Source organism: Pseudorca crassidens, chromosome 19 (genome assembly GCF_039906515.1).
Source record: "Pseudorca crassidens isolate mPseCra1 chromosome 19, mPseCra1.hap1, whole genome shotgun sequence".
NCBI classification, from domain to species: Eukaryota; Metazoa; Chordata; class Mammalia; order Artiodactyla; family Delphinidae; genus Pseudorca; species Pseudorca crassidens.
This window is the reverse complement of record NC_090314.1, coordinates 19,795,220-19,816,462: the sequence shown is the minus strand read 5'-3', so window position 1 is coordinate 19,816,462 and position 21,243 is coordinate 19,795,220. Positions and strand designations below refer to the sequence as shown.

The window sequence follows — 21,243 nt, the reverse complement described above, 5'->3', positions numbered from 1 at the left end:
CAAAAAGTAATCTTACTTCTAGAACACATAAGAAAGGTTTCTTTCCCTCCCTATTATCAACAGAAAATATTACTTCAGAAGTCAGTTTCCAGTTAGCATTGTTTACTATATGCTAATTTTGTTTGTATAACAATATTTCACATTTGTTATTCTTAAGTCAACTATACTTCAATAAAAAAAACATGTACATGTACACTTTTTGAGAAGAAGAAGAAGCATGAGTAGCAGCAGTATCTGTGTCACCTGAGTGTGGGTTAGAAATCTTAGGTCCCTCTTAGACCTATGGAATAAATCTGCATTAAAAAAACCAACAACAACAAACTCCCATGTACATTTTTTGAGAAGAACTTATATAAAATAAAGTTCTTAGACAGGCAATTTTATTTAGTACATCTCAGGAGAATAATCTAGTTTTTGCTTCTACTTCCCTATTCATATAAATGCTAACAATAAAAATACTCTTACAAAAGTGGCTCAGACTGCAATACTATTTTGAGAGATAGCTCAATAATGGTAATAAATCTTTCCTGCTTGTTTACCAGTACCTGGAACAGATATGCTAGTTGTATTTAAATCTTCAGTCTTACAGTGAATAATGAAAATCAGGATCAGACTTTGTCCCCTTTGTGGACTGGCTTCCAGAGAGCTCAGAGCCAAAACTGAAATTCCACTTTTTCCTTTATAGGTTGAGACTCATGATCTGCCTTGACTTCCCAATTGAGTCAAAATCCCCTTGATCTTGATGTCGTATTTATTTCTATTAAATATTTTATAGTATAATTTATTTTTAAAAATTATGTCAAAATATTCACAGAAAAATTCTAAGCATAAATAATAATGAAAAAAGTCAATAATTTTTGTTGAACTTTTGAGATTATTCAAAAGAAACTTGCCTCTTTTTCTCTGTTAATGCCAAATGTTTAGGATGAGAAAAGTCGCATGCCTTTGCTTTCAGAAAGCCACAATAAGTCGGGGGATATAGAGGTGAAGGGAGACCCACCACCATAACACTGCTTTCACAACTACTAGGAATATATTTCTAAGTACCAGCTTTATTCTAAGCTTCAAGATAAACACCCAAGAAGAAAAAACAACATCTTGAATTCCTACTTGAAGTCCGTTTTCTTTTGGTTGCTACCACACTTCCCCGTTCCTGAACTGCCCCCCCATCACCACAAAGCCATTTGCATTTTCTTTTCATACATGAAGCAAAATGTCCCATTTCTCCTTTACTATAAAGACTGGTGACTCATTTGTTAGAGGATGGGGAGTTTCTACAAGGAGTTTCCTTAAATGGTCAGGAAGAAAAAAAGGAGGAATCAGAAAAGTAAAAGCCGAAGTATCTGACTCAAAGCTGAAGTCTAGCATGCTTAAGAGGGAGAAAACTATAAAACCACGGTATTCAGTTTACAACGATTAGTAGATTATCTGTAATGCTACCTTTTAGCATTTAAACAATTAACAGAAATTAAATTGTTTCTTTATATGTAGCCTAACAGAAAAAAAAAATCAGTTCAGAAGGAATTCAAACAGGATAGCAAATGTTAGGCATGAGCTTGCAGCTAATTTATAACATTATCAGCTGTCTATCTTTTAACTACAATTACCAAAACGAGGAACCGTTATTCTTTCACAAGTTAACAAATTTTCTTGCTATCCCAACAGATTACCAGTATACTCACGGACATGGAACACACAGGACATTACCTGCATCTTGCCTTTCTGATGACAACAGTTTTTTCTTTGTCTCCTGGAACAAAAGCAAACTATACCCATCTGTGGGCTAATAATACTACTGTCTTGGATCTAGATATTCAAAGTAAGATGGGCAGAAGCCAAAATGAAAACATTAACACAAACCCTACAACTCCTGAAGTAGATAAAAAAGTTATTTCTACAAAAATGCCTGAAATAGCAACATCATCTCACATGGCATCTTTAACTCCTAAATCTGAACTGGAGCTTTATATATCTTCCGTTGTCAGGAACAGTTCTCCAGCAGTACATAGCGTTGAAAACACAAGCAAAAGTCACAGCGAAATTTTCAAAAAAGGCGTCTGCGAGGAAAACAACAACAAAATGGCTATGCTAGTTTGCTTAATTATAATTGTGGTGCTTTTTCTTATCTGTACAATTTTATTTCTATCAACTGTGGTTCTGGCAAACAAAGTCTCATCTCTCAGACGATCAAAACAAGTAGGCAAGCGTCAGCCTAGAAGCAATGGCGATTTTCTGGCAAGCAGTGGTCTATGGCCTGCTGAATCAGACACTTGGAAAAGAGCAAAACAGCTCACAGGGCCTAACCTAATGATGCAATCTACTGGAGTGCTCACAGCTACAAGGGAAAGAAAAGATGAAGAAGGAACTGAAAACCTCACCAACTAACATATGCTTTAGTGAAGAAAAATGCAAAGTAGCAATGAGAAAGTTTCTGGAGTAAAAATGAAGTCAGTTTGATATTTAATGCCAAGGTGTTGTTCTGATGGTCTAAAATTTAACACGGCAGGCTGTTCAATTTAGAATCAAGCAGGTGAGAAGGGGAGAAGTATGCCTGCTTACTTAATTACTTAAACTGTGTCTGACACTATTTTAAAAAGCAAAAATAAAACCACCAAGCATCTGAGGAAGGTTTTAAAGACAAGCTGAAGGAACTGACTAATACAGGTAGAAAGGGACAATTAAATATTTCCTGTTCAGCAAGAGTAGTTAAATGATCTTTGTCCGAATGTTATTAAATTTGAAGAGTTTTAGTGTGTCGTTAGAGGCAAGTGTATGCTTTAACATCTAACAGAAGTCACATTCTTAATGCATAGAGTTGAACTGTAGTTACGTGGTACTTTCTTTGCTGAATGTGACAGAATCCATACCAGCTCATCTATCAACACAGCTAATGTTATGCTACATGTTTTCATCTTTATATACGGCACACATAAGAAAGTGGTTTTCTACTCTAAATATTTAATTAAAACTTTAAATTTTGTATAATAAATTAAGACTTGTTAGAATAAAAGTGACTACGTACATTTTCATTCACTTTATTATTTTAGAGAATACACTGTCAAGATCAATAAGAAATAGAGCTCAACTGAAACAGATGAGATTTATAGCCACAACAGAAGGCTGAGTGTAAATGTAAAGTGTATCTTACTGTTTAAGTGTAACATAACTCTACTCCATAAATATTGCTTATTGGATTATTTATAGCAAATATCCAAAGGCTGATTATTTTTTGGACTTTGAGAATGCCAAGTGGACTAATAAATGACCAATTTTATTTATTATCCAATATGACATAAGCAAAGGAAAGACGTGTGTGTGTGTGTGTGTGTGTGTGTGTGTGTTTATTCTAATTTGGAAAACAGGATACTTCAGGTAATTCTTTAACCTTTAAAGAAACTGGGTTCAAGTAAAATAATGACTTACATTTAGGCCAAGACTTCCGTCATCAATTCAATATATTACAAAAATTGTTTTGAGAGACTTTCCAAATGTCCATTGAAACTGACACAGGGCATACTTAATTAAAGATCAGACCACATTTAAAACATCTCATCCCTTACTGAGCATTTATTTTGGGCAATATGTTAGACATTTAAGAAAAGATTTTATATATTTTTTCCAAGTATTACCACCATCTTACCCTCCCTTCTAGGTTAGTGATTCTCATCCCGACTGCAAATCAGAATCACCTGAAGAGTTTAACGCACCAGTGCCTAAGTCACACCCCTTCCTTCTGATTTAATTAGAATGGGGTGAGCTCGAGCTCCAGGCATTGATAATTTTTGCATAATTCCCTAGGTCACTGCTCTTGGTCATCAAATTCAATTCTTAAAATTTCCACAGCTCCAAAGATCTAGGTTACATTTTTTTTAAGGTTACCTCTTAAAATGAGAGGGGGGAAAAAAAGCATCAATTTTATTATCAATTTATTACCAATTTATAAAAAATCCATTTCCTAAATAACAAATCATAACCACATTATTTCAGAAAAAGGTAAACATCAACAAAGGAAAAAGGAAAGCAAGAGAATACTCATGCCGATTGTGGTACATCAGGTTATCTTTTGAGGGGTAAAAAGGATCAGACTTGAAAGGACACTGGTTGGGCAGAGCTCCCATTCTGTGCAAATAAAAAATCTGAGATTGTGTACTAGAACAAACAGTGACAACACAAAGCAGTCCTTGAATCAAGTGTCATATATAAATACTTGTCAGTAAACTGAAACAAATTAGTGCCTTTTTAAAAAGAAGAAATTAACTAGACAACTACTTTCCTATTCAACATACATTTTCTCACAAAACAGAAAGCTATTGCAGGAATATTTAAAATTCATCACTCACTATCTTGGCTATTAAACACAGATACTCAGATTGACAGTATCCAATGGTAGCTCATGAAAAGTGGCTCCTTTCCCAACTTGACCAGTGTTTAAAGATGATAGGTTAAGATATGTTTTGAATTCAAAATTTAAAAGTTATCTTTGAACTAAGACACTTTTGTTTTCTACCCTTAGGGTGCTATGGTCCACATGCTTATTAATCCAGGGATTTAAAAATAGTGAAACAAAAGTTTATACCATATTTAAAAAGTTTATAGCATATTGTATACTATATATATAGCAAATTATATTACATAAGTTTATAGCATATTTAAAAAAAATTATTCTTTTTGTACCAAGTTTTAAGTGCCTTGAAGTTAAGAACGAGGTCTTAACAATCTGTGTTCCTCTGCAGTGACCAGGGGAAAGCGGGGCATGGTTTAATGCTTACTGTATCTACTATAATAGGTGCTATGCTAGGCACTTTACACTTATCTAATTCCATAATACATTTATAAATTAAGAATTATGATCTCCATTTTTCAGATGAGGAAAGAGGCTAGAAGGTGACATGCCCAAAGAAATCTGTATTCAGACTGACTCATACTCTTCTCAACATACTTTGCTTATTAGTTAACTTATTTAAAAAATGATTCCCAATTTATTTTACTTTGCACCGACACTTACTTTGTCGGTAACCAAAGAGCTGTGGACTTGAACTCAAAAATCATTTAGGAAAGTATTTGGTCAAAAATTAATCACACTTTTACCTGGGCTTAGCCTAAATTATGTATGAGGAAATAACATTAACATTTACTGGGTATCTACTGTGTGTAAGGCATTTACACATGTTATGTTATCTTACTTAATCCTCACAAAACTCAATAATAGAAATACTCCTCCGGAGGAGGAAATGGTGACTCAGAAGTGCAGCGACTTGCCTAAGGTCATACAAGAAAACAGGATACATCATTCACTTGTTATGAAAAGAAATCTCACTATGGGTAATAACCTGACTGGCAGTTTTTCCTTACAACATATAATTTTCTCTCCAAGGTTCTATTTTAAATTATATAATCACATTACTAGAGAGTCTCAAATGTTTACCTCTAAATGTTAATTAAAAGCACTCAAATCATGTAGCTCCAAATTGTTTCAAAATAAATTCTGTTAAAGTAGTACATTTCTTAGTCATTTTGTGGCTTACTGCACTTCCGGAACCAACTATTGATAAACTTCCTCTTTTTCTACAGAAACCATTTCAGTTTGCTAAAGGACCATTTTTAATCTGAACTGAACCACCCCTTTTGCTTTCTTAGCCAAATGACCAAAATGTCCAGTTAGAACAAGAATTCAGCATTCTGCAAAACAAGTTAACAGCTGAGGTAAGACAATTTTCACACTGGTAATCTGGTTTGATCTTTGCTTTATACAGAATTTATTTTTAAAACTAAAATTTCATTATTATTTTAAACTTAAAGTCTGAGAGTCTAAAGATGTCTATAACAGGTATTGTGGTTTTGTTGCATGGAATTTTAAAAATTCAGTGTTGAAAAAAAAATTTTCACCTAGGTTTCTATAATGTTAACCCTTTAAAGTTTATTGATTCACTATGTTTGTTGACCTTAGCTCTGTAATTAAAAGAAATAAATCTATAGCCATGACAGAAAACGCTAAGGGTTGGAAATAAAACTAGAATTCATGGGGATATGACTGAATTTACAACCCCAAAATACCAATTGCTAAAAGTTCTGATTTGCTGTCTATAAAATTCTCCTGTATATAAGCATAATCCACAGACCTAAATTATTTTTACTTTTTAATCCCCTTTAGTTTCCATGGTAAGAATGGTCACCTTCGCCTAATTAAAAAAGAAAAACCCAAAGATGATTAGATGAGATATTCAATTATCATCATATATGCTTTATTTTTCACACAAATAGAATTTTAAATTTAAGTAATAATGATGACATGAAAATATTATCCTTCATTTTTACAGCTAAGAGAAAACTGCTATGATAAAATGTGTATATATATACTCATATCATCTACATATTTATGTCATGTATTATAATCTGAGTCTTTGGTAAACAGTGTAAAATAGATATAGAAAAAAATACCCACAGAATAGAAAGTTGTTAATATGGAGAAAAGATGCTTATTCTGTAAGTAAGCTGGACAATTACAAAGTGAATATCCTCCAAAATAAAAACTGCAAAGAGTTTACATAGACTTGTAATATAACAGTTATAAAGTGGGTGGTGATATCCTATTTCAACATTTCATTAAATACTTACGACTTTCCCTCATATAAGTCCACTTTGGATTTCTTCTAAGTAACTATTACAGAAGTTAAAAAAATAAAGATTTGTATCTCTTTTTTGGGGCAAGACTTGTCTATATATATACATATATTTTAAAAATAATTAATTAATTAATTAATTTTTGGCTGCGTTGGGTCTTTGTTGCTGCGTGCAGGCTTTCTCTAGTTGTGGCGAGCAGGGGCTACTCTTCGTTGCAGTGCTCGGACTTCTCATTGCGGTGGCTTCTCTTGTTGCGGAGCACAGGCTCTAGGCATGTGGGCTTCAGTAGTTGTGACACGCAGGCTCAGTATTTGTGGCATGTGGGCTCAGTATTTGTGGCTCACAGGCTCTAGAGTGCAGGCTCAGTAGTTGTGGCGCACGGGCTTAGCTGCTCCGCAGCATGTGGCATCTTCCCGGACCAGGGCTCAAACCCGTGTCCCCTGCACTGGCAGGCGGATTCTTAACCACTGCACCAGGGACGTCCTGTCTATATATTTTTAAAGGGTCAGTCTCAAATGTAGAGTTTAATAGTGCTTGTGTTTTTCAACTAATGCCTATATAATTCTACTCAGAAGGAAATTATGAATTCTGAATAAGTCTGAAATTGTTAAATATAAATCTGATGCCTATCAATGTCCAATCTTTAAAAATCACCTCAAATATGACAGCTTATAGGCTAACCATTCAAAACTCCCAGAGCTGTTTTCATAGTCACAGGACTAAAATGGTTTCCTGGTAGTTCTTGTCCAACCTTTTATAGAAGACTAACTCCAAAAGTTACTAACATATCTGTTCCCAGAGAGCTCACATCTCCTCCCCTCATAAAGCATTCCTATTTCATAATTTTACTACGAATGTAACAGAAGGAAAGAGCTCTAGTACAGGACTGACTGGTTTCTGTATCAGTGCCACTGTTTAGAGCTGTGACACTTTGGCAAGTTACCCAACTTCTCTGTGCCTCAGCTTTATCTGTAAGATGATGATAACATCACCTTGCTCATTAAAATAGGATGGTGCTGAACATTTGGCATGTACTCAGTAAATGGTAGCTATTACTATTGATAAAAAATAATCATCAAATAATTCCTATCATAGTTCAAAGTTAATTTCCCTTTCTGCCTTTCCTCAAGATATGGAACTGCTGTGTTCTTCCTTTTCTGGTTTCATAACATTACTAGTTGGAGATACAATAAAATTTAGGTACACTATATTTTAATCTATTATATTATAACATTATATCAAAGTAACCAAAATTCAAATGATATTTTTGATACTGCTACCTACACTTGCCTTGTCTAGGATATGCTATCCAAATCTCCTTGATTCCCCTTAAAAGACAACGACATCTCTCTTATCATATCCAACTTAGCATCAATTTTAAATGCTAAATCCTTTATGTACTTATGCATTATATCTATGAGAACATGTCTAATATGTGGGGACTCCTACTTCACTATAACTGCCTTTAAAATGCTTAGTTAAAACAGCTGATTTTTTTCTTCTTTTTAAAAAATGTTCTAGACCAAAATCACAGACTTAAACCTCAAAGTCCAAAACTAAAATAATGAGCAAAATACTGCCGTGTAAAAGTAGACAAATTCAGGGTTTCCCTGAGCAGCAGACTAAGGGATTTCTAGAAAAATGCTATATAGATTGTGCATAGGTTATTTAGAGTAATTAACAAGTATGCTTCTGGGTAGTGCCAGGAAAAAAAGGGAGGTGGGGAATCTTAAGGATACTTAGAACAGATAGGAGAGCCTGAAATGAAAGGTAAGTGAGTTTGAGAAGGTGGGTGATTTAAGTCCTGTCCTCCATTTTGGGAAGATCGTTCCTCTTTGCTGGTTCCCTGTATCCGCAAAGACGGAGAGCAGCATTTTGTGGTTCCTTCTTTCTTCTACTTCAATCTTCTCCCCCAACGTCTAATTTTGTTCACTTTAACCTTCTACCCTAACTTCTTGCTAAATGCATAAGCACTATTTATTCTTCAGCTTTTTTATTAACTTCTCTTCAATACCTTCTCTAATCCATTTACCTTCCCCTTTTCCATGTACTTGCTGCTTACTCTAAGTTTTGCTTTATTTTTCTCCTTTGTGTTATTTTGTATTTCTTTGTATTCCTTTTTCATTTCATTTAATCCAATATTTTCTCCTCCTTTTTACTCCCTTGCCCCATATGGTTCTTTCTTTCTACCCTCTTTCCCTGCAGAAGCAATGTTGGTATTTCAGGTATACATGGCTTATATATATATTTAAAATACATATGTTAAATAACTTTCTGCATTGGTAATAACACTGGCCTCACTGTCTCTGAACTAGAAAAAAAAAGCCAGTTTCTTCACTATTATACCCCCTATTTATTCTTTTTTAAAATCCTGTTCCTTTTTTCTGGACTATTCTGAATTGCTGTAGTAGAATTCTAAGACATTCTAGTATTCTGACGTAGCAGACCCTAGGAGGTTAGATAGCTAACTGAGGAGTTGGAGAAAGGAGTAGGATAGGTAAAAAATAGAATTTGGTCTTAATATTGCTGTAACCCTTAAATGACAGGTGGCAAATCTCATACACTGAAGGTCTACGACGTTCCTATTGACAAAAGAGGCTATGAACCTATCAAAATTGATCTTACAGACTAAACTGGTCTGATAATTATATTCCTATTTGGGTTCTTTCCTTCTTTAATGCCTTTTTCAGCTAACTGAAAAAAGGAACTGTGTGGGTTTTTAAAAAAAATTTAAGAAAAGTCACAAAAGAAGAAACACTTTTTTGGCGAAGACAATTCATGGCCTATGTTTTCTGTTGCTTTGGATGGCATTTTTTGAAAACTAAAGTTAAACTCTAAAGAATAACACTTTCCAATGAGGCCTTTTTTGGGGGAAGGGGTAATCTGTAAGAATAGGAGGTAGGAACTGCATGGATGATAACCAACTAGAGATGATTTAAATTCCCATATTTATGCCGAAAGTTTCAATTTTTTCCTTATTAAATCTTTTGCAAAGTTGATATAAAGCATAATTTAATAACTCAGATTTTACCTTCTCTGCTTACATTCTGGTAGAAGTATTAATAAACTGAAAAACTGACATGGAAAAGAACCAAGAAGCCCAATACAGGTTAAGCGTTTACTGAGCTGCTGACACACACAGCAGCACTCTGCTGTAAAGGAATCAAAATATAAAGACATGAGGCAGCTTGGGGGTGGCAGAATAGAGCATATGCTTTGGAATCAGATGGTCCTGGGTATAAATTCCCAGTCTGCCACTAATAATGACATAACATTTGGCAAATTGCTTAAAGCATTTGAATTTCTCTCTTTATCTATAAATCAAGGATTACTCCATCCTTCTCAGAGTTATTTAAAGGTTAAATGAAATGAAGTATGGAAAACACCTGAGACGGTGCAACACATAGGATGTTCTAGATAAGGAATTTTCTTTGTTTCTTTCTGCCTTCTTCAAGGTTCTTTAAAACCTTGTTTGAGGGGGTGGGGATAATAAAAAGAAAATGTGAAAAGTAATTTAAAAAACACAATTATTTAAGAGAAAAGAAGTGTGAGTGAGGTACATACATGAAGAATTATCTAAGGAACTATAAAGATAACAAGAACTTCGGGGATTCAGGGAATGGCTGAGCTCTTTGGGCTGTGGTCAGTCACAGAGAATTTGGTCTAAGAAGGGAATTTAAGCTGAGGTCTGACAGACGAGGACAGGTTCAGTTAGGCAGCCAGAGGGGGAAGAAGAGGCTGGGTTTGGAAGAAAGAACACACTCTCAGAGGGTGAAAAATAGCATAATGAAAAGTGTCTGTTTAGTTAAAAAAAAAAAAAAAGTGTGTGTTTAGGGAGTATGTAAGATAAGGAATGAGAAGTTTCAGTCATGAGATATGAATCTGGACTGGTAATCTTGAGCCAGGTGGAAGAAAATTCAGTTTAGAATTTTTATCTTGACAGCAATGGGGAACTCTCAAGCAAGGGAGTAACCTGATCATACATGCTTGTAAGAAGACTAATTCATCAGCAGTGTGCAGGGGGTTTAAAGGAGAAATATTTTAAAATTTAGGCTTTAAGTATTACAGAGAAAATAAAGAGACTGTACAGGAAAAAAATTACGTCTTTTTTTCTACTGTGTACCGAGTGGCAGAGGAGTAAGCAATGAAAACTACTCAAACATACTGAAAAATCTATTTGCAAAACTTGAGGGAGTTCTTCTTCTATTACTGTATCCTGCACAGACCATCAAATCTCTCTCAGATTGCCTAAAAATCAGAGAAAAACTATAGTTTCAAATCATACAGACCAGGATCTAAAACCCTGAGATTTTCCTTTCCCTGATGTTAAGAAATAACCAAATAGTTACCATTGTGTTTAATGATGTGCAAAACAAGTATATTACACACGGAGCTGAAAAGCATCCTCACTTGACAGATAAGGCATTTGAGAACAGGAGAGATTAAGTGACTAGTTCTCATGGTTAGATAGGTAGTTAGGTGGTAGAAGTAGAACTGGAACTTAAAACTCTTCAAGTTTTAGCATCTGCCACATCCCACAAACTTATAGACGTGCCTTCTTTTCTTAGGTCCTTTATGTTGTTCCCCTGGCTGGAATGTTTTATTTGCTTAATTAATTCTTACAGACCTTTCAAGATTCAGTTCAAGTTTTACTTCTCTGAGAAACCTTCCCTGAAGCCCTCCCAGGCTAGCTTAGTTCCTCTGTGCATCTTCTGCAAACCTTTGTGAGAAAACTTATCAAATTATATTTATTTATTTATTGTTTCTACCAATAGAAACTTAAAAAAAAATTGGGGGGGTATCTCCTAAACCAGAACAGGGCCTGACACAATGGTGGTGTTCATCAATTAATAAGTGAAGGCAGCAGCAAGACTGCTTACTCAGCCAGATTCAAAGAGCACTTGAGGATTCTGAGCCTAGGACGATGAGTTGAATCTAATCCTTTAAAAATATGAGGTCCTAATATAAAGACACTGTGCTGGACACTGATGCTGCTGCAAAGATTATTTAATACAATAGATTCTGTGCGTGAGAAACTCACAAAGGTAGTACCATTAACAAAAATAGAGAATTTAGGACAGGAGTCACTATCGAGATGAAGATGAATTCTGTTTTTAATATGTTCAATTTGCTGATAGTGATATATATAATGGAAATGTCCACCAAGAAGTCACACAGATGGAACAAGAATTAAGGAAATTTAGGCTGGATATACAGGTTTGGGAGTTAGAGCATAAAGGTAAGAGCTGAAACCTTACAGATTCAGGATTAAGAAAAGTAGTTAAGAGTGAGGACAGAGTACATATCAAGTTATCAAGTACCATATTTAGGACGCAAGAGAAAGACAGGAGCTAGTGAGATGAGCATGAAAGAAAGATGACTACGAAGAGCTACTCGAATAGCAGTGAAGGAGTAATCAACAGTGTCAAATGTGATCAAGAGAGGAAAAAAAGAGAAAGAAAAGACCACTGGATTAGGTAATAGACGGTTACTGGTGTCCTTCGAGGCAGCAGGATCAAAGTATTTCTAGCAGTAAACAGAGGAAAAAGTAGCATGCACATGGTACCAGCATATAGAGCCTATGCATTTGAGACGTATGACTGTGAAACGAAGGACTGTAATGTAATAAACCTACAGGGGCAGCAGGGCCAAGTACAGATCTTATGAAAGAAGAGAGATCACTGCCTATGAATTCCAAATGTTATATGATAAATTAGAGTATATTTAAGAGTTGGTCACATTAGCCCATAGTGTATCAAGTCTAAATTAGGAAAGATAAGTACTTATCAAATACCTACCTACTTTATGCCAGATAGTAAATGATACCTAATTGTCCTTCTTTCTTTTATTATAAAACTACTGGTAAAGAGGAAACATTCTGAAATGGATCCCAAATATTTCACCATAATTTTGTTTTGTGGACATCTGAACGACACTTGTTTCTCAGAGACAGAAGCAGCTACAACAGAGAAGCAACCACAGTCTCCTATATTTAGAACATCAAGGTCATACGTCTCAGCTAATTCTCAAAGCACAACAGAGAATCCTTTGGGTCAACCAACACAATTCAACAACCTTTCTTCTGGACAACCAATAACAACTGCCGAAGTTGCTGCTGGACAACCAACACCAGCTGTCAATGTGTCCTCTGGGAAACCAGCAGCACATACTTCTGCTGGACAACCACTTGCCTATAATGTCACCAGACAACCAATACCAATGGCCAACACCTCCTCCCAAGGGACAGCACTACCTGTGTTCACCTCTGCCAGACAACAATCAACACCTGCCCATTCTTCTACCAGACAACCACCAGCATCTGTCTGTACTCCCACTCAACAACCATCATCTATCCACACCTCCTCTAGAAAATCAATACCACCAACTGCTCATAATCTATCCATACAACCAACACCAACTGTCAGAAGTTCACCTAGGAGTACACCAGGATTCAACCTAGAAACTACCACTAGAAACAAGAGCCCACAGAAAACCAATTCTAATTCAACAGTGGCCATATTAATTGGTTTAGTTCTGACTGCTATGGTGGTAGCTATAATCATGATTGTATTGTGGAAATGCTTGCGAAAACCAGTGTTACATGATCAAAATTGGGCAGGTAGGTCTCCATTTGCTGATGGTGAAACCCCTGACGTATGTCTGGATAACATTAGAGAAAATGAAGTGTTTCCAAAACGTACATCAATTGTTTCACTTAGGGCCTGGAAACCAAGCAAAAGCACACTTTTAGCAGATGACTTAGAAATTAAGTTGTTTGAATCAAACGAAAACATTGAAGATTCTAACACTCCCAAAACAGAGAAAATAAAAGATCAAGCAAACGGCACATCAGAAGACAGTGCTGACGGATCAACAATTGGCACTGCTGTTTCCTCTTCAGATGATGCAGATCCGCCTCCACCGCCTCCTCCCCCTCTTGATTTGGAAGGACAGGCGAGTAACCAATCTGACAGACCCACAGTGACAACTGTATCTCCTCTTCCAAATGATTCCACCAATCTCCCACCACCTCTGGACTGCCCCAATCACGTCTGTGAAGATCATGATTCTGAGTTCAAACAGTCATTTCCACCTCCCCCTGACTCAGTTAACTTGACCCTGCCTCCAGGAGATTTTATGAAAAACCAGGAGATCCAGTGTCAGCAGTTCCCTAGTCCTCCTGACTTTGATCAAAATCTCAATGAATCCCTGCCACCCCCACCTGCAGAACTGTTATAACTACTACTCGCTTTTTAGCTGATTTTCTATTCTTCTCAAAGGACTCCAATCTTTTGTTTTTCTTCATGTGATGAAATACATTAAATGGCAATTGGTAGCCACTTTTGATTTTTATTCAGGAACTACCTGAAATCTGCTCAAAGCCTATGTGCATAGGTGGAACTTTAAAAAAAAAAATTATATAACAGTGGTCTATTTACTGGCTATAGGCCCTAACTTTAATGTACAGTACATTTTACATATGTGGATGGTATGTGTATCAATAACTTAGCCATTTTGGAAACAAGCAATCTACATATGCTTATTATTACCCAATAGATTTTTTTTTTCCCTGAAAAGCTGTGTATAAAGTTACCTTGAATAAATAAAATTTTATTTTTCCATTTCAAAGTTTGAGGGAGTGTGTGTGTGAGAGAATTTAAATATATACTCCAAGTTTTAAACAAAACTGTAAGTTTTAAATTAATACCTCGGGTATTAAATAAATATTCCAAGTGTGTAGGGATGAGAGATTAAAATGCATGTCTATTTGAGAATAAATTTCCTTTTAGCTCTCATTGGAAACTGTCAGACAAACATATTAAAGCATCAAATTGAGGGGCTGAGTTGGGGACATTTACTCTGAAAAAAATACGAGCACACACCATAAAACGTAGACATTTTTCTTATCTTGTTGGGGGAACACAAGTTTTAGAACTAACCACTTTAAAAAGTTTCTTCTTCTTTTTTTTTGGCTGTGCTGCACAGCTTGCGGAATCTTAGTTCCATGACCAGGGACTGAACCCGGGCCCTCAGCAGTGAAAGTGTGGAGTCCTAACCATTGGACTGCCAGGGAATTCCCAAAGTTTCTTTATATGCCTCAAGCAACCCCCAAAAATGAAATCTTATAAAAGAAAAACAAAAAAAAAAACCCCAAAAAACACACCAAACCTCTATGGCTTCATTCCAAATTCGGATGACTTTTTTCAGAAAAAAAGGATTGTATCAAAATACAGATGGTTCTCAACTTTAAAAAACTCTTAACTACCTTTCTTACACAGAATTTCATCTTTTATTCATTACCTGACAAGTGATAAATCTGAGTTATCAGAGTAGGGGCGGGCCCAATCTTTGTCAAAGTTAAGACGGAGAGAGTCCACTGGCTGATCCTTGTGGAGATGCCAGCCCATGCCTGCAGAAGTGCTCCTCTGCCCAAAAGCGCACATTCTCCCGCCTTACCCCACTCGAACTCGGGGGACAGTCACTTAGAATGAAAGACGGAGGCCATAGTGGTAACCTACCCTTGGAGAACCTCTCATAGCTCTGGGATTTTTCAGAATAAAATATGGTATTTACTGGCAGCACTGGTGTTCAAGAAACCAATAAAGCTCCACCTTAATAAAAACTAGCAGGCTTTTGGACACCGAAATTTTATATACAATGTTTCTCTTTAAATCCTTTAAAGAGTACCTTACTGACTCTTAAACAACTTTTTATCTGCAGACACACTTCCTTTGCACTTCTTATTTTTCTTGAATAAGCATGATGTTTATTGTCATATTACACTGGTTTTCCTCTGTCTTCCACATTAAAAAGTTCTTTCATGTATTTTTCAAACTTACCGTTTTTGAGGTTAATTTATTTAGCAGCAATTAGGAGGTTAAGAATTTCTGCTTATTCGTTTGAATTTTAAGTATTCTAGTTAGGGTAAATAAAGTATAAAGTTTTTATATTTGGTCAAGACTTTGACATGCCTTAAATCACCATAACCTTTCTTGCTTTACATATAGGATTGTTACCTAACGGGCTCTTTCCATACTTTTGCTCTTCTTTTTCATCACTTTCTTTTCCTGACCTCTTGAAGGAGCAGTATTGGGAAATACCAACCCTCATAGACAAATCAAAGAGCTGATGACCTGGTCATAGTCGTGTCTGATTTCTTCAAACACTACAGAGGCAGCTTTTCTCCTTCTGTTCTTTGTACAACGGAAGAACAGACTCCTGTCAGCAGCTGCTTTTTGTTTTTTAAGAAATTCTCTGCCAGGGGGAAAGTAATTCCTATTTACTGAATGCAATTTTCCCCACTGAGGTCAGTGGAAGCTGAGCAGCCAAACAGTGGCAATCCTTTGCCTAATCAGCAGAAAGAAACGCAAGCTAAAGAAACACAGGAGAAAAGAAAACGCTGGAACAAAGAAAAACCTACAGAAAAGACTAAAGAAGCAGGATTCAGAAGAGAACGTTTATTTCATGACTACGGCAAAAGGACAAGGCACAGGGGAATAAAAGGTAGACTGAACTACATACTACACAGCAGTGGTGCTCTTACCAGATCCCATTAACCAGAGTCAGAACAACCCTCAAGACCATCTAGTTCAGCTCCTTTTATTTGTTAAATGCTGAGAAAACAGGCCCAGAGAGAGTAAGTGACTTGCTCAGAAGTGGTAGTGAAAGCTGAGTTTGTTACCCGACTCCTGGTTCAGCATTCTTTTCACTAACATAGGACCAAAGAGCACCTACCTCACACATCGCAACATACATTTATCACACATGTATTCCATTTGGTGTTGGTGGTGGGCAACACAATGAATTAGATGAGAGTGACTCTAATTGTTGTTATTACCTAGTTCTGAACAAAAAGTGAAGTAGCAAAATATATGGGCACCTATAAGTAAAACACTGCGATATTAGTACATGATTAGACAGATCAATGGTACAGAATGGAAAGTCCAGAAACAGACTCAAATCTCAAATCAGTATTGGGACAACTGGATAGGTACTTGAAAAAGATGAAACTGGATTCATACTACATTAGAATAAACACCAAATAAATCAGAGATATAAAACATGAAATTATATAAAAAATAGAAGAAATATGAGTGCATTCCTTTATAATCTGAAAGTGGGATAAAACTTCCTAGTTGAGACTCAAAATCCAGAAGCATTAATTAAAAAAAAAAGGAAGTCCAATTACATAAAACTTTTAAATGTAAAACAAACACTATTAAAAAAGAAAAAAAACATACCTTTGTCAAAAGACAAAGGACAAACTGGGGGGAAAATGTGCAACTTAAGTTAAGACAAAGGGCTAATATCCCTAAAGTTTAAAAAACTTAAATACAGACTGTGGCGGGGGGGATACCCACAACACACTAGAAAAAAACATGCAAAACATATAAAAGATAGTCACAGAAGAAAAATTTAAATGATCCTTAAAAACATATATAAAGCATACAACTTTTCTTATAATAAGCAAGATGTATTTAAAATTGAACTGAGATACTATTACCCATCAGATGGAAATAAATCCAAAAGGGAGAGGCCACGACAGTGAGAAGGCTGCGTACCTCAAAAAAAAAAAAAGAGTGGAGCAGAAGTTGTCATAAATCTGGTCTTATTTTATAAAGCCCCTAATGAAAGTTTTCCCTTTTACATTATTTCATGTAATTTAAAAACAATGTAAATTGTTTTCTCAGTAAGATAAAATGTGAAACGTTCTGAAGAAATCAACTAAAATTTATGCTATTATTATTATTTTTTTTGCGGTACGCGGGCCTCTCACTATTGCGGCCTCTCCCGTTGCGGAGCACAGGCTTCCAACGCGCAGGCTCAGCGGCCATGGCTCACGGGCCCAGCCGCTCCGCGGCATGTGGGATCTTCCCGGACCGGGTCACAAACCCGTGTACCCTGCATTGGCAGGCAGACTCTCAACCACTGCGCCACCAGGGAAGCTGCTATGCTATTATTTTTAAAACATAAAATCAAATAAATGGTCATTCATATAGTACCAAAGATGTCTCTGGAGACAACAATATTCATATCCACTGACCAAAGTAATTTCATGAAGAAAAAAATCCTTAACCCAAAAGACATCAAATAAAATACATTTACTTTACTACATGAACTGATAATTAAAAGAATTAGATGCTCATTAAAAAATGCAGCCTCGTTTGTGCATAGCCTGGGTCAAACAATCCTTTGTATCAGAAAGATAAAAACAAAATAATCATATTTAAGTACTTATGTACTTCTCCAAAAGATGAACAGTTAGGTGGTTGATAAATGTGAAAACCTGATTGTATATAATAATCACCATATTTGGTGGGGGGGGGGTACATAAAAAAACCAAACAGATTGTCATATGTTATTTTAAAAAGTGGTAAGACAACTGTACCATTTTAGAAAAAATAAAAAGGCAGAGTTAAAAAATAGTTAAACTAATATCTTAGAAAACCATCCACAAGGAAGGTCAAATTCATTTTCAACATTTTTCAATGTATAAAATGAATGAACAGTAGGCGCAATAAAAAGAACCACAGATTCTTCACGAGGTGAATGTTAAAATGTGGAGCCTAAGCCCAAATACACAGAAATGGGTAAAGGCCAGGTCTAATGTGCACGAGGTTTTCCATCCTACAGCAAATCTGAGATATATGGGTACACTCAACACTAAATTAAAAAAAAATTTCTTTTGGTCCATTCTGTTGCGTGTGCACCTCTTGCAATAAATTTGAGTCAGCACCAATGACAGCTCTGCAGTCCTCCTATGTGGTACTGATCAGGTGGTTGCAGAGCTTCAGCTCACAGCAACACAATGCAGCTGAGCAGGCAAGCACAGCCCACAGCCAGAAGCGGTTCCTACTTTCCAGAACAAGGCGACCTTTAAGCTTAAGTTTCCCGGAGAAAATGAGATGCTGATGTAGAAGACAACACTATGGTAAGCTGTTATTTAAATCAGTAAAAAATCGACTTCGGAATTTTTTTCTTTTTCCTTTTCTTAAGAGAAAGTCAACGTTAGGATTGAATATATATTCAATAGCAAGTGCATGCACCAGAAATTTGCTGCAGTGTCAGTTGAGGGATTTCTTTCTAATATTCATTCACTTTGTAAATATACACATTGTTTTCCTTTAGAATCGGCACTGAAAAGAAATCACTTTATAAAATGTGAGATTTAAAGGTATGGTGTTGGTCAGATTTTTCAAGTGCCTTAAAATGTTTTGCAAGGATATATTTATCCTGAAAAGACAAAGATGCATTTCAAAGTATTGTCTTAATATCTAAATAAAATCTCATCCTACATACACATTGACTATTTTATTACTGCAGAGATCTGAAAAAAACCAAAAAACAAAAATAAAAATAAACAACCAAAACAGACACGACAGCCATTTTTTTCCCATCTGAGTAAGGAAGAATATTATCAGAAATAGTAATAGCTTAAGATTCCGACTCTTTATTTGCCGAGAATGCCATTTTATAATATCAACATTCTGGGAAGATAAATAAGAAAGACTATGGTAAAAGAAGGGAGAAAATAAATGAGAAAATGCAGAAGACAGTAGGGGGAGAGAGTCTCTATCACATAGCCCCAATTGAAGGATTAAGCATTTGGACTATAAATGAAGGGGAGCTTTGTTAGTTTAATCACTGGAACAATTATAAAAGAGGTCAACAACAACGAGGTTTATTGAAAATTTTGCCTAATGCTAACTGACCCATGCAGATGCCTAATTGTATTTGCATATTAAAAGAAGGGTGTATCTGTTTGTTTCCAGGCTTTGATGGAATATCAGATATTGAAAATGTCTCCCAGCCTGTTCATCCTTCTGTTTCTCACACCTGGTATTTTATGCATTTGCCCTCTCCAATGTATATGCACCGAGAGGCACAGGCATGTGGACTGTTCAGGCAGAAACTTGACTACATTACCATCTGGACTGCAAGAGAATATTATCCATTTAAATCTGTCTTATAACCACTTTACTGATCTGCATAACCAGTTAACCCAGTACACCAATCTGAGGACCCTGGACATTTCAAACAACAGGCTTGAAAGCTTGCCTGCTCAGTTACCTCGGTCCCTCTGGAACATGTCTGCTGCTAACAACAACATTAAACTGCTTGAAAAATCTGATACTGCTTATCAATGGAACCTTAAATATCTGGATGTTTCTAAGAATATGCTGGAAAAGGTTGTCCTCATTAAAAATACACTGAGAAGTCTTGAGGTTCTCAACCTCAGTACTAACAAACTCTGGACAGTTCCAACCAACATGCCCTCCAAACTGCATACTGTGGACCTGTCTAACAATTCCTTGACACAAATCCTTCCAGGAACATTAATAAACCTGACAAATCTCACACATCTTTACCTGCACAACAATAAGTTCACATTCATTCCAGATCAAGCTTTTGACCAGCTCTTTCAGTTGCAAGAGATAACCCTTTACAATAACAGGTGGTCATGTGACCATAAACAAAACATTACTTACTTACTTAAGTGGATGATGGAAACAAAAGCCCATGTAATAGGGACTCCCTGTTCTAGCCAGATATCACCTTTGAAGGAACATAACACATATCCCACACCTTCTGGATTTACCTCAAGCTTGTTCACTGTAAGTGGGATGCAGACAGTGGACACCATTAACTCTCTGAGTATGGTAACTCAATCCAAAGTGACCAAAATACCCAAACAATATCGAACAAAGGAAACAACGTTTGGTGCCACTCTAAGCAAAGACACCACCTTTACTAGCACTGACAAGGCTTTTGTGCCCTATCCAGAAGATACATCCACAGAAACGATCAATTCACATGAAGCAGCAGCTGCAACTCTAACTATTCACCTCCAAGATGGAATGGTTACAAACACAAGCCTCACTAGCTCAACAAAACCATCCCCAACACCCATGACCCTAAGTATCACTAGTGGCGTGCCAAATAATTTCTCTGAAATGCCTCAACAAAGCACAACCCTTAACTTACGGAGGGAAGAGACAACCACAAATGTAAAGACTCGCTTACCTTCTTCTGTGGCAAGTGCTTGGAAAGTAAATGCTTCGTTTCTCTTAATGCTCAATGCTGTGGTCATGCTGGCTGGCTAAGGGTCTGCATTTTCTGAAATTAATGAAAGAACTCCTCCCTGATGTATAGTTGGGAAGATATGCCCCTATCTAACCAGTGACTCAAGCTATATTATGTATTCAAGAAAGCCAGTCTCACATTTCTGACTCTGATGTGAATGAAGCAACTCGTCTTAATGAAGAAGTGCACAATGTCTCGGTACTTGCTGCTACTTTACTGTCTTAATGAAGTAAAACTAATGAGTTTCTTTTTTTTAAATGAAATGTTTTCTTTTTAAGGCTTCAATTTACTGCACAAAATATAAAGCATCTCAACTTTAATATGTATTTTATGTATGTTTACACTGTCAAACATCTGGGAAAAAATAAAAGGTCTATGCTCATAACTGTGTCACTGGCTTTCTAGTCATACCAACTTAATCTACTTGGTAGAATCAAAATGACTTAACCTTTTTTTGTTCTAGGGTACCTTGGTAAAGTCTTTATGGCAAATGTAATATTGGAGGTATCCAACAGTTCTGTCACCACATAAAGTAAA

At 36.1% G+C, this 21,243-nt stretch overlaps 4 protein-coding genes across 12 annotated transcripts in view; 3 read left to right on the top strand and 1 right to left on the bottom strand.

Annotated features, from left to right (window-relative positions):
• Window positions 1-21,243, bottom strand: part of NF1 (neurofibromin 1) — a 275,690-nt gene that overhangs the window by 51,788 nt on the left and 202,659 nt on the right. The window lies entirely within an intron of this gene.
• Window positions 1-21,243, top strand: part of EVI2A (ecotropic viral integration site 2A) — a 39,011-nt gene that overhangs the window by 1,041 nt on the left and 16,727 nt on the right. The window contains exon 2 of the mRNA XM_067714882.1: window positions 1,666-5,703. Coding sequence (XP_067570983.1) covers window positions 1,687-2,385 — 699 coding nt within the window. The 5' untranslated portion in view covers window positions 1,666-1,686 and the 3' untranslated portion in view covers window positions 2,386-5,703. The remainder of the gene's footprint in view (window positions 1-1,665; window positions 5,704-21,243) is intronic.
• Window positions 5,591-14,221, top strand: EVI2B (ecotropic viral integration site 2B). The gene is made up of 2 exons (XM_067714881.1): window positions 5,591-5,703; window positions 12,490-14,221. Exon 2 carries the CDS (start codon window positions 12,505-12,507, stop codon window positions 13,858-13,860), a length of 1,356 nt encoding a protein of 451 aa, XP_067570982.1. The 5' UTR covers window positions 5,591-5,703; window positions 12,490-12,504; the 3' UTR covers window positions 13,861-14,221.
• OMG (oligodendrocyte myelin glycoprotein) lies at window positions 18,375-21,114 on the top strand. The gene is made up of 2 exons (XM_067714437.1): window positions 18,375-18,553; window positions 19,395-21,114. The coding sequence occupies exons 1-2, from the start codon at window positions 18,551-18,553 to the stop codon at window positions 20,724-20,726; spliced, it is 1,335 nt and encodes a 444-aa protein (XP_067570538.1). The 5' UTR covers window positions 18,375-18,550; the 3' UTR covers window positions 20,727-21,114.

Coding starts and splice junctions, on each gene's coding strand:
- EVI2B (XM_067714881.1), top strand. CDS start 12,505: ATGGATCCCAAATATTTCACCATAATTTTGTTTTGTGGACATCTGAAC.